Source organism: Apteryx mantelli, chromosome 14, assembly GCF_036417845.1.
Source record: "Apteryx mantelli isolate bAptMan1 chromosome 14, bAptMan1.hap1, whole genome shotgun sequence".
Lineage (NCBI taxonomy): Eukaryota > Metazoa > Chordata > Aves > Apterygiformes > Apterygidae > Apteryx > Apteryx mantelli.
Genome location: NC_089991.1, coordinates 19915282 through 19929252, shown reverse-complemented (window position 1 = coordinate 19929252; position 13971 = coordinate 19915282). Strand labels below are relative to the sequence as shown.

Below are 13971 nucleotides of genomic sequence, written 5' to 3'. Positions count from 1 at the left end.
GCAATTGTGATCCTGTAATTAAAGACTGCCTCATTACAACGTAAATATTTACAATGGAGAGGAAATTAAAATTGCACAGACAATCCCAATTACAGCATTTCCTGAATTCTGAATACTTGGCTTTGTGACCTTAACTGCTTCCTTTTAATATGGGCCTTTTGCACCTAGTTTTCCAGATTTTGTTTAAAAGCGAACGAAACACTTTCCATAACTTACTGCTACTACACTGGTCAACAAGAATATTGGAGCCTTCAAATCACAATCTTAAATTAGAAAAGTAACTGACAAAATCTGTGATCTTCATCAGCTATGTGCAGCAGAACTGAAGAGGGTAAGTTGTCAGATTTCAAAGCTATTGCCCAGGCAGCATCAGCTTCCTCTCACCTGCCTAGGAGTTAAACAATTATTGTGCATGAAGTATTATTTTCCATTTCTATAAATATTGCACATTCAGGGGCTTTTCTTTTTTAATGGCTTTTATATTTTCCTTGGAGCAAAACAAAAACAAAACCTGATCATTTAGAGAGAGCCCCGTGGTGGTATTGTCCCATGCTGGGGTACGGTATGATAGAAGTCACTTGCATACTGCTCTGTGCTGGATTAGGCCTCACGTGCCATTTATACAGTGCTCAGGAGAAACATAAATTAAAAAAAGCAAAAAAAAACCAAAAAAAACCCTCCACAGTACTCCACCTCATCTGGCATACTGCCGATCATGAGAAGACAAATTCCACAAAGATACACGTATGCATCCAAACTCAAGTTGAATCCTTCCTGAAGGTAAAATCTCCAGCGTATCTAGTTAAAATGCTGAGAGGAAGAAAAGAACTACCAGACCGTGCAGTAGTTGCTAGGAACCACCACCTCAATCATAAACCAGCTAGTTCTGGAAATGGGGTGGGGGGCTATCCTTTTCATTTTTTTTATTTTTGTTTTAAAATTCAGCGCAGGTAGTCAAGACAGACAGTTACGTCCCTACACAGTATTCCACTACTCAAACATTTTTTAAGTTTTAAAAAAGCAATACGGAAGTTAGTACATACACAATTGCATCACATGAACAGTGCCATATTAATGAGAAAAGGAAGAAACTACCCTAACCAAACCTACCACGGTAAATTTTTCATTTGCTGTAATTCAAACTACACATACACATCCTCTCTGTGACTTTTGAAGGAAACGAGCTTTGCTTGTACGTTATGGTAGATCTGCGTGTGGCTTCCAGCAGAAATGTTTAAAACCTGCTTCACTTGGGCAGAGCTGGCACCGGGCATGACTGCAAACACCTGTAAGTACAGGGCACTGACAGCTCCGGCGGAATAGCTCCTGCAGGTATTTTCTACAGCTTAGATCTACCGCTCTTGGTAGTGCAGAAGAGAAAGAGAAAATTATCAAAATATATGAAACCCTATAATAACTTTTCTCTAAAGAAAACATTTACTGTTACTCTTGTATTAGTTTTGGTTTCTACATACTTCATACAAATTAATATTCAGTTTACTTTAGAATTTTTGGACTATGGACCAGGTGGGCAAAATGGTGCAACTCTAAATGCCCCAAAAGTGCATTTTCATTAAAAACGCAACTGAGGGCATATGAAGAATTCAAAGGCTAATTTTATTCAAACAACATTAAAATTATTGAACAGAAACCAAAGTGCATTTTGAAGCAAATACCAATTAACGTACTGCTGTTTTTCCTACAATGGTTTGATTTTGCCAGCTACTCCAAAAGCATATTGTTTAAAATGCAACCATTCTGCATTTACTGTATTCAACTTATCTCCAAAAATTTTTCTATATCAATATCTTAAAAGATCCCCTCTCAAATTACCAACAAAATTCATCTTAATTTTATTTCCATGTAAATTATTTAGATATATGATTCACATGAAAGGATTTCATATAAAGCTTTTCTTCATTTAATTTAAAAAAAACTGGTGAGGACAATTGGTACAATACTCTTTGGTCTAAAAATGCTGATTTGCACAGTTTGAAAATATCTTTTGATTCATAAGATTACTGTCATTTAATACTTGCACAAACACATGGAAAGCACAGTTTATGTGTACTTTACTTACTTTAATTAGATCTTAAAATGTAACTTCTATCTGTTTGTTTCGTAGATGTGTTTTTCCTATCAGCTCAAACAAACGAATTTATTTGAATAGGAATGCAAAAGACAATAACCAAAACATTAATGCATGTTTTTTCCAGATACTCCTAATTATTTCGGATGTTCTAGAGCTGTCAATCCAGAGGAATCACAATGACCTCTACTAATTTGTAGCCAGTCATGTGAGTCATATGCCTGCAATTCGTTTGTCTGACATATGTTTACACCTCTCTTTTGGAATGCAATTTTTAACACTTGTGATTTTGTTTTACCAAATCTACTTTTTCCTATAGGAAAAGTTACTGAAACTGCATACGCAACCTACTTTACATTAAAAAAAAAAATGTACCCACAGCATATATGACATGACACTGAGCCAGTAGGGAAAGTGCTTTAACTGCAAGTAAAGGCAGGTCCAGCTCACAATTGCCATTCTTTAAGAAAGAGTCGACAAATACGATTCGGTCTCATCTCCAACTCCACTGTTCTCAGCACTGCGCAGCAGCAGACAGTACAGGCACCCACTGTCAGCAAAGCTATATTAACTACTGTTTGCTTATACCTTTCTATGCCAATCTCTTTTGCACACACATTCCATAATTAAGTCCTTGTACGAGGGTTGAAAATCAGTGCACGTGCTCCTCTGCCAAAGACTTTTCTTCTTATTTTCTGAAAGCCCTCATCAGTGGTCCCTGTTCAGAACACCTACAGGCATCCGTCCTCACGCAAGGACACAACCCTGAGTCAGGCCTCTGATCAAAACAGGGGCACCATTTCAGACGCTCTTCAACATCAGCTTTTTGTTTAACACGTGATTTGTTTCTGTGTTCGTTTTGACAAGCCCAGCCTTCCTCATTTTGGCAATGAAGAGCTACGCAGGCAATTGCAATTCTGGATTTTACTCTGATGGCCAAACGCAGTGCCTAGCTTTGCAGTGACCTAGTCCTTTATTACACCTAGCTATTAAAGTATGCACTTAGCCTTATACATCTGTGTAACCTCACTGGTTTCAAAAGGACAACTCAAAAGGCCCCCCCAAGTGCATGTTTAAGTATTGCTGGTAGAACTGCAGAATTCCAGTCAATGTTCTTACTAAAACTCCAGGGCTCGTTGTGTATCAGGAACTTGCATGAAGAAGTGAAATAGAAACAACTTTCTACTAGAAGTTGGAAAGCTGGCAAAATCAGTAGTGTCATCTGGAAACTCAAAGCTCTTATTCAGGCACTTAAGATGTAAATACCTCATACGTCATACAGAAAACACTTCTGTGCAGAAAAATCGACTGATCTTGCTTATTTCTCCAACAGATGGCAGCAAACAAATAGACTGCTAATGGTCAATCCCCCAAAACCCTCAGAAGTTGATAGGCAGTGACTTAGAAGTCACCCATAATAGATTTACTGTACAATTAAACTGCTATTTTAAATGTAATAAACTAATATTTCAAAGTTAAACACATTTAAAATTTATAACAGTGCCAAAGACAGCCAGGTGTCTTGTGGACACCTGTGGAAGACCTTACCTAGATCTACCATGAGAAGACGAGTGAGAGCAGTGTAGAACGTTGTTCGGCACCTAAGGTCGCTCAGACTGTAATTATCATTGATGCCCAAAAAAGGGAAGTGCTTGCTCTGTTGAAACACAAGTATATGAAAATTAAGTGTTCTACCAAATTCTTTTTACTAAAATTAACATTTTTTTAACATAGTAAGAAAACTTACTGTGTGATTCTGAAGCATGAATTTCACAGCCTCTATTTTCACAAGCTTTTTTAGGAGAATATAGGTAGGAGGTGTTAAGGAAATATCAGCCTTGCAATAGTTTGATTACATTATCATGTTGTACAAACTTTCAGAACTTTGCTCTTTCAACAAGGAATTCTCTCCCACTACAACAAATGTACATTAAAAAAAACAACCTTAAATTTCACCTAGAATGTATCATGGAGATATTCTTTAGACCATTAAAGACCATAATCTATTACTAACTAAAGCAATTACTTTTCACAGCATATATTCTAGTCACAAATGAACTAAATGACTTTTATAATTAAACTGAGAGTTTCTGATACTAGAGGGTGCTGTTTTTTTCCAGATAGCCCCATGTTGCCAGCATGGCAGGGAAAAAAAATAGTGTTTTTGCAACTGCCTGTGTTGAAAAAAACTGTCACTTGGCAATGGGACTGGCAGCAGCCCCAAGCAGCACTGAAGCGATAGCCTCAAAATCACAGCGGTGCTCAGCTCTTATAGGCCTAATGGAAATCACATTTCATTTGTTTGAGTTACAGCAGATCTTTTATATATATATGTACACACACATATACATACACGTGTGTGTATATATATATACACATATATATGAGGTGCATATATATTTTTTAATATATATGTATACACACACACAAAACTCTTTAAACACTAAAACATATTATGTTCTGATGTAAAAGAACTGAATGGAAATCTCTTAAGAACCTACAAATCCTCAGAACCTGAGTAAACTACGTAACAAGGTGGTACAGCAGGGAATTTTCAACTGTTATCAATGAAAGTATCTACACATACTTTCACAGGAATTCTGATTTCTCCAACTTTATAAAATACGAAGCCAATCTAACTGACTACTGCTAAGCAGGCATTTACTTCTCCCAGTTCTCAGATTGGCTAGATTCAAGCCAGTGGCAGGCCCGACGCCAGGTAACCACATTAACGCAGAGTTGTGTCTGAGCTACCGTGCTCCGCTTCTCAGCGGAGGTTCCCTCAGGAAGGTGTATTAGCCTGGGCCACGTGTTGCACTAACAGAGCTACGTAACTCCTGGACTGAAGTTGCCTGGCCCCGGCCCAGCACGACGAGCTTCACTGTGCACCTGCTTGTATACAAAGGCTTAGGGGGAGATGCACCCCAAAAGACACAAGGGTAACCTATTTCCTTGGCTGCATCCAATCTAGAGAGCACATATGCATGCCTTACTGAACAGTTAAGTCTAATGAAATTTAATATTTTTCATACAGTTTCTTTAAAAAAAAGCATATGGCATAAAATCAGAAGTTGAGTTTGCAAAACTAAGTTACTGAAGCCCTCAAAGATCAGACAGTCAAGGCTGGTTTCACAGCTTGAATCCCTTCCTAGCTAGGTGAATTAACAACATCTTTAATAGTAAGAGGACATACTAATTCCCTTTCTCACATGATTCAAACTTTTGGGGTTGGGGGAAGGAGCTAATACTGTGTATTCCAATCAGAGCCAAGTTGACACCTTTTTGAGCTTTTTTACAGCAGGAAAGCACTGCTGTGAGAGATGCCGGCAAACAAGGAACAAGAGTGGTCAAAGTAATGACCCAGATTTGCTGACTTCTGTTTCTCCTTTACTTGACATAAATTTGCTCTATGACTTTCAGCAAGTCAATTAAATTCTTCTCTGCCTCAGTCGTGCATCTGTAAACTGGGGTTATCAATGGCTTTGTGATATCCAGGTATGCTAATTCACTTTTTCAGAAATGCCTCGGAAAAAAATTAAAAACCAGAAACACTCATACACATTAAAGCCTCAAATGAATGAAACAAGACATGGGCTTGGCCACTCTACAACGAGTATTAAAACCAGGACTCATCTGTCTTGTGCACTGAACACTCTCCATCCTTGGCATTGGAGGAAGTTCTTCAGGAGAAAACAATATGGGATTGGGTAACTTTTGGCTGCACAGTACCGCCTACACTCATGCTCAAACACAGAAGAAAGATTTTACCCACAAATACCCAGAAACACTTTTTTTTTTTTTTTAACCTGAGTGTTTCACTCCAACACTCTTGCATATAAATGACTGAAGGGTTGGATTACTTTTATACGCGTAAACAATTTCCCTTTTCATTTTAACTGGATTAAATTCTTTTTAAACAGTTAAAAGTGTATGAATAGGTTTTATAGCTGCTACTGGAAAATCTTCTAATCTATTTTTAAGATGATGTTCCTTTGTCAATCTATAGCATTTGACATTTCATTACCTTTTTTTTTTGTATTGCAAAGCTAGATAGTTTTTCCTGCTACAAGAGAGAGCCTTTTGTAACATTGTAAGAGTAACAAGCACATGGATGAAGAATTTTTGAGAGAGAAAAATATTTTGTACCCAGTTACTGTACAAAATAACAATGAAACTGTAGTTATTTTGCTACACAAATATACAGTGGAAAAGTTAATTATTAGAAAGAACTAAACATGCATGAGGGAGCACTATGGCTTCAAAGACATAAAGGAACGACTAACATATTCCATTATGTAAATGAATTCAAAGATCTTTCACGACTGATCAGCTAGGAGGGACATAATGATTTATAATTCAAATAACTGAGCTTTGAAATCAAATTGGGCTAATATATTTCGAAATATGCAAACCTGGAATAATTGTGAAAGTAATGTAAACCATGACACCAGCTCCAATCATTTGTTGCCTTTGTTGTTAATAATGCTGTTTTTTTTTTCTTTTTTTTTCCCCCCTCTTATACAGACTAGTTACTGGAATTATGGTTTTAATTCTAGATTATCCTTTAGGAAAAAAAAGATTTTTATACACATAAAAAAAAATGACAATTTCTAAGAGGGCCTGGAGAATGACTGACTTACACATAGAACAAGTAGCGAAATTAAATAAATTATTATTTTAACCTTTCAGGCTTGCCCCAGTTTAATCTATATCAAATACTGAAAATTGATCCACTGGATCCAGTGTCTTAAAAATACGCTGTTTCTTTCAAAGCAATGTGTACTTAATGCCTTTTTAAAAAAAACTAATATAATGTGAAAAGGCCAAAGTTTGCAATGCCAGGAAGTAGTTATAAACTACTTCATATGTTTGAAATAAAAAGTACTTCAGTATTATTATTAAAAAAAACTATTGGTAGAGTTTTTTATAGGGAAAAAATACATATCTTTAAAAGCCAAAATGACCAGTGAAATTGGGTTGTACATCATTTTCTGGAAAAAAGGAAAAACAGCCTCGACAGGTGTAATTTATCATTTTTCTGATTTAATACCAAAGAAATATATTAAAATAATAAAAAGAATCCTGAAATCCTCAAAATTTGTAGTGATAAATAGCCCTCCCTGTCTTTATTGCATTATGCCTACTAACAGAAATATTGCATGGTGGATTTTGCCAGACAAGGACGATTATTTTCCAATAAAAAGTTGCATATTAAATTCCAGCACAAAAGTGGGTGTCTAATACTTTTGAAATCTTTTATGGTTTGCCAGGGAACACAATTTTAAACTTAACTAATACAACATCACGGTGCAGCGAAGCGGCATTAAAGCTCTCTTTGTAAAACCCCACCCATCTAAGCAGCAAAGCTACCGTTCTCAGAATTTCTGTTTGAAGTATTTCCATTGAAAAGTAATTGAATACAGTTTGGGTATTTATGTTTTTAGTTAATCTCTCTTTTTGCTTGTCTTTAAACATGTCACACTGAGGTTTCAGATACATATTTATGAAGGCACTGCTGCTTTTATATGCTTACTATGCATAGAGGTCTGAAACTCTGCTCTTGCGACAGTTAGCAAGTTTCTGCAAAGCAAAAAGCCCAATTTTCATAATAACTGCATTCTTTGGGAGAGCTTGGGTTATTAAATATCTGCTTTTTTCATCCTTTCTAGGTCCTGATATTATTATATTTATTTCATGAGCAGAAACTCATTTACTGCAGATATAATCTGCGTAATTTGAAAACTAAAATTATCAAGATATTGCAGCCTTGGAAAAGTATTAGTAGTTTCTGCTGACCCCCATTTTGGAAAGCTGGAAGGTGCCCACAAGCCTTTGAAGGTCTCCACAACACAATATGCAATGCTAGATGCTCATTGTCTTTAGCAGCAACGCGAGGCTGATTACTTCAGCACGTATACATACATGAATAAATAATCAAGCACTTTAAGTTAGGTGCACCCTGTTAAATTTCTTGGCTATTTTTGTGTCTTGAACCCTACCGAAACAATAAGCACATCCTGTAAAAGAGGAGAGAGCTCGTTAGTCCCTTCATAAATCTTATTAATGAAATATGTCTCCCCTTCTGTTTTTTTCAAATTCTTCAGTAATGTTTTGCTTTTATATGTCCTATTCTTCTGATGCCATGAGAACACAAACATATGCATATCTAAAATATCTCAAGTTAGTTGTTTAATGGTATTTCAAGTAAACATATAAAAGTGCATATCGTATGATTTTCATTAAACAAAATTCACTTATGGAATGTGGAAAACCACAATCATCATTCAACACATGGAAATATATTAAAATTATATGATTAGAGTTCTACGGAGGAATAAAATGATACCAGTTGTCATATTCGAGCTGCTTTCCCCTCTGCTTGTCTAACAATTAATCTTCTCTAGAAAATGACTGAAGAGCTGTGTTTATTTTAAAACAGCTAAGGATTTCAATATTGAAGACTTGCATAAGCTCAGATAACAATGTTTAATTTTCTGTTGTATACCTTAAATATTCTGTCACAGTAAAAACAATTACCACTTGTTAAAAATCATCTCCTTCCTCAATTCATTGAAAATTCAGAGAACTATCATTCTACTCCAACTTATGCTACATAACATTAGAACAAGATACAAAAGGTTTGCAACAGATAGTAAGTTAATATCCATGTTCTGGGTAAAAATTTCACAAAAATCCTTGAACCCAAGCAAAAATCTGCATGTAAAACCATGTCTGTTTTATCAGTAATAACGACAACACCGACCCAGCGAGGAACTTGTAATCAGGCAAAGATAAAGCATATGAAAAGGCTTGTGTTTAAAATCTAACCCATGCCCCATATCTTAGTTGACCTCATCTTCCAAGCGGAACCAATCCTGTTTGAGCTTGTTTATAAAGATCAGGCCTATTCGCAATACTGTTGTACTCACCAATGCTACCGACGCCAGGAAGATTATGAATGGGACGGCTGACTGTAAGCCGCTAGTGATACAATTTCTCTTGCAGCTAAGAAGTAGGTGGAAATAAGCAAGCCTTTAAAAACCAAGCAGTAACTATGCACGGGAAAAGATAAAGTGGATAAATATCAACATCCTCAGTGGTTTTAAAATGTGGCTTATGAAACAACAAAGATAAGTAGCGCATATTAATTTTCACCTTATTGTTTTCAAATGTGATATGTCGTATATAATAAAAAGGATATCCAACGGAAAGATCATTTAGAAACTGAAGAGTTCTTGAAATCACAGGTTCACATCTTCCCCGGTATTTAAGGTTTGTAACACTAGAATGAAAAAAAGAGAGATTTTTAAACTTTTTTTTTTTTTTTTTTGGCAAAGTGGCATTCAAAAGCACAAAGTAGTAGAGCATTATATTATGAACATACTTCTGTGATGCATTTTAGGCCTTTTTCATTAACGAGATGTGCTCTAAAAATATGCCAAATAATCTGTGCCTCAACAAGGAATCCAAACATTTTATAATCCTTTAACAAATACAATCATTAAAAAAAACAAAACAAAACTATCAATACTCTTCCATCATATGCCATAAAACAAATTAACTGAAGCTTACCTATATGTATACATACATATATATATATATATAAAAATATATCTGTTTCACTCACTTTTCAACACAATATCTGACCACTTAACCTCTGCAGTATTTATCTGCCCTATTCTCCATGAAATGAAAAACAATTATTATTATTTCCCTTAAGCATAGGAGAAATGGGGCACAGAAAAACTAAGGGCCATATTCACTAAGATAGCGATGCACCCAGCTCCCAGAGAAATTGTACCTTGTAGTTCTCATACTAATCCCTATTTTTATCTCTTCCCTTACATGGTACTACATCAATGCTTAACTAAAGCCAAGGTACATAGGGGCTACTGCGTTTCCCTAATTGCAACCCCTCTCAGCCGCATGCATTTTGTAAGTGTATTCTCCGATTAATCGACCAAGTCAGAAATTAAGATATGGAATAACACTGGACTTAGTCCCAGTCCTTGGGGAACATCATGTAAAACATCTTCCCAGTTTTGACAACAAAATACTATAGTTCATCTTTTGGTGCAATCCTGCAGCTAAGACCGTGCACTAGCCTGGCTCTAGACTAATAGCTTCCAGCAGGTCAGGCGCGAGCCACCGAGCACGGAGCTAAGACCCTCAGCGAGCGCAGACACCCAAAAGGACTTGGGATGGGATTGCTTGTGTTCGGCTACCAGATTTATTAAGTAGTGAAGAGGTGGCAGTGGCCTTCAAACAAAGGGGGTAAACTGAAGCTGGTAAGCTCTAAGGGCTTCTCAGGTGAGGGGCGGTTACAAAAGTAAGTTAAGAGCCGCTGATCTCGTAGGCTGTCGTGTCCTAGCTTTCTTATGGGAATGTCATGCAGGTCCGTGTTAACAGTCTTACTAAAGTCCAGATGTCTGATATTTGCTGCTTCCACTGTAAACTCCAGCCAGTGAGTCCAAAGAAGAAATCAAAGCCCAGAAGCAGCCCAAATGCATTTAACATTTAATTATATACTAGGTTCCTGTAAAGCTGACTACCAGTAATTTCTTCTAGTATTCCTTGGAGAATCCAGGTTGGGCCGACTGGCCTATAACAACCTGCCCTTCTTCTATTTCCCTTTTTTGAAGACAAGTACTATGTTTACCCTTCTCTTCTGGGACATCCACCATCGCCTATAAGTGCTCAAAAATAATTACAAATGATTCAAAAAATGCTTTCACCAGTTCCTTTAGTATTTAAGGATTAATTTCCTTAGGCCTCATAACACATCTGATTCATGTTTCTTTATTCCGATCTTTGCTCTGATTTCGTAGTTTACATTAATTTAGTTACGGTATCTGGCCAAAATCAATCTTTTCCTTTAGTGAAGATGGAAGCAAAGACGACATTAAATACTTCAGCCTTCTCTTTTTTTTTTTTTTTTTTTACCCCTGTTAAATAAGCCTGTATTTTCCCTTGGGCTTCTTCAAATATTAACAAATCTTTCCTTAAAGCTTTCTGTATGCTAGTTGCAACCTCCTTTACACCTGAGCCTTTCTAAATTTGTTCCTACATGACCGTGCTACATCCCTACATACTCATTGATCACAGGCGCGTGTCCATTTTCCCCTACATTTCCCTTCTGATTTTCAGGCACTCAGAAACCTTAGTTTCCTCCCCAATAGAATAAGGTAAGGGATACAAACCTCTTCTACAGTCAGATCCACTGATGAATACGATCTTCAGGTTTTTAAAGAACACTTAATGCATCAAGTGTTGCATTTCTCTTACTATGCTGCTCATCCTTCTACTACATCAAGGTGCTGGCCATTGCACCTGACCTCTCCCCCTGTAATTGCCCCTTCTTCTGAAGTTGTTTTCTCCTTAATCTCATTTCTGAAGAGATTTTGCCTAATAAATGCAGTCTTTTCCAGGCCCCTTGTTCTTAGCTAGTTATTTTTATTACAACTTTTTTTTGGACTGCTCCCCATGTACTTCTGAAACAAAACAGTGTTCCCAAAATGCCGCAGTAACTTGCCTACCCGCCTGCGTCCTCTCTTCCAGCTAACAGCTGGAGAAGCCCAGGGCCTACTCTGATCAAGCCTTATTCCTTGAATGCTCTTTTAAGTTGCCAAAAGAAGGCTTAATGCTCCTCTTCCTCCAGCCTGGGAGACCATGTTGTGTGAAAGAGCTTCACAGCGGACTTTCTGGTACTGCCTTCATTTGGAGAAACAAAACCAGGCCATCGCAGCCTTTTGAAACATATCCCTTTCGGATAAAAAAGCAGCACGGCTTCCCGGCTCAGCAGCCCTGGCGCCTGTGCCTGGCCACGGTAGGAAGCCGCTAGGATACATCTCAACCTGCTTGGTGAGGAAGAATAAGCAACTTCACATTCGTATGCCTCAGTTTCCTTGCCTACAGAATATGCATAAAGATACAGACCTTAAGCTGCCAGATCTATTAATGAAAGGCCACTATGTAAGACATAAATGAGTACCAGCCATTTATACCGTGAGGCAGTAGGATTTCAATTTTAGGAATAAAGAACTGAAGAAGAGATACTAAACGCCCTAAAAGTGGCATTGATTATTGCTAGCTTTTACATATTCATAGAAATGTACTATGCCAGATAAACAAAACCCCTTTTTAAGGAAGTTACAAGCTCAAGAATGCAGTTTAGTGCATCTAAGTGTTTTGGATTATTTGCTCAGGAAAAAGCAAATAACAATGCAATTACCAAAGCAGTATTCCTCAATTTAGATCTCCAAACAAACATTGATTTACTTTATAAAATCTCTATGAAGTGCCACAAAGGTTCAGATTGCCTTAAAGAAATAGCCCATTCTAGCAAGTCCATAATTCACAGTTTATCCCTACTATGGGGAGTTCTGAAGATGTTTACAGTTGCACTAAATCCTTAACAAGTATATACCATACAAGGCAATAAAAATGAATTCGGACTATCCAGATTTGACATCAATATCAAAATCATAAAAAGGCTATTTTGCAAAAGAGCAAAATCCTTGTCCTTCAGTAGCTAAATGTTTGACTCTTGAAGAAAAGAAGTCACAGTGACAGCGTGAAATAGGGAAAACTAAATCTGAATAACGAAATGTCTTCATCCAACATTTCAGAGCACTTTTTTTAATATATCTTTTCTTTCATTTCACAGCTGTTTTTGGATGGTGAAAGATGGAGTAATAATATAAAAGGCTAGAGAATTACTTGTGAGTAAAGAGAGGCTAAAATTTTCAATTATGATCTTAGCAATTTCCATTTCTATCATGCAGTATGAAAGACAAATATAAAATGTAATATTTTAAGCAACAATTTACAAAATATTGTAAGCATCTAAGAAAATACGTAAAGATCAAGAGAGGAAACTAAAGATACAAAAAGCAGTTTTTGACTATGTGAGGAAGAGAAGCTAAGGAACGAGAGAAGAGAAAAATTCACAGCTCTCAGAAATCATAGCAAGACAGCATGTCATCCAAGTGCTAGTGTCCTCTCTCTCAAGCAGCTTATTGATTTAAAAAATTAACTAAATGAAACAGAGTCAAAGCAACCAATCATGAAGTTTCAAATGAGTCACAGAAAATAAGTGCTTCATCAAAAGTGACTGCAGTGCTAAATTCACAAACATATATACGAGCAGTGAGCACGTTTTAAAAGAAAGTACAAGAAAAGTGGAAATAAAAATGGTAGAATATTCCTGGTTTTGGTACCACCACTAGTATCAAGATACTTGAGCTAGACAAAAACACACACACACACACAGAGGAAAGTGTGGCAATAACACCTATCCACGTTGGAAAGGTAAAAGAGAAATTTTAAAATGAAAACCAAATGGCATTACAAGGGCAGTACACTTTCAAATATTTACTTTTAGTTCAGTAAGAGGACCAAAATAAAACTCTAGCTTCTAAAAGCTGCCCCAGACCAGAAGGTGATGCTTCCCAGCTTTCTATCCTTCGAACCATCCCACTTGCTATGAGACTTCCTCTAGGGCCAGGACTTCATTGTAAAGTCAAAGCTGCATAGTAATGCAGTCCATCAGCAGACCAAACATCTCTTTCCTTAATACAATGGCTTAAAAACGCTATTTTAACAGGCTTTGGGTTTTATTTATTTATTTTTTAATATAAAATATGGAAAGGGAAGGGGAATAATGACTATATACTCCAATTTACAATTCTGTGGAAAAAGGGTTACTGTATCATCCACAGAAGAATCAGAAAATTCCTCGTTTGCTCATTCCCAGGCATTATTATGCTACTCAGTTGGGGAAAGAATCAGGCAGAGATACCCCTTCCAACCTCTGAAATCCATTTCATGCCTTTTTTTTTTAAAAAAAAACCCAAACCTGATTTTACTGTCTCTAATTTCCT

The 13971-nt window shown here is 36.7% G+C and overlaps 1 protein-coding gene across 1 annotated transcript in view; it reads right to left on the bottom strand.

Annotated features, from left to right (window-relative positions):
• The window catches only part of RANBP17 (RAN binding protein 17), a 170292-nt gene that overhangs the window by 59533 nt on the left and 96788 nt on the right, over positions 1-13971 (bottom strand). The window contains exons 16-18 of the mRNA XM_067305085.1: positions 9291-9371; positions 3837-3900; positions 3638-3746 (exon numbers count right to left, since the gene is read on the bottom strand). Of these exons, the coding sequence (XP_067161186.1) occupies positions 3638-3746; positions 3837-3900; positions 9291-9371 (254 nt within the window). The remainder of the gene's footprint in view (positions 1-3637; positions 3747-3836; positions 3901-9290; positions 9372-13971) is intronic.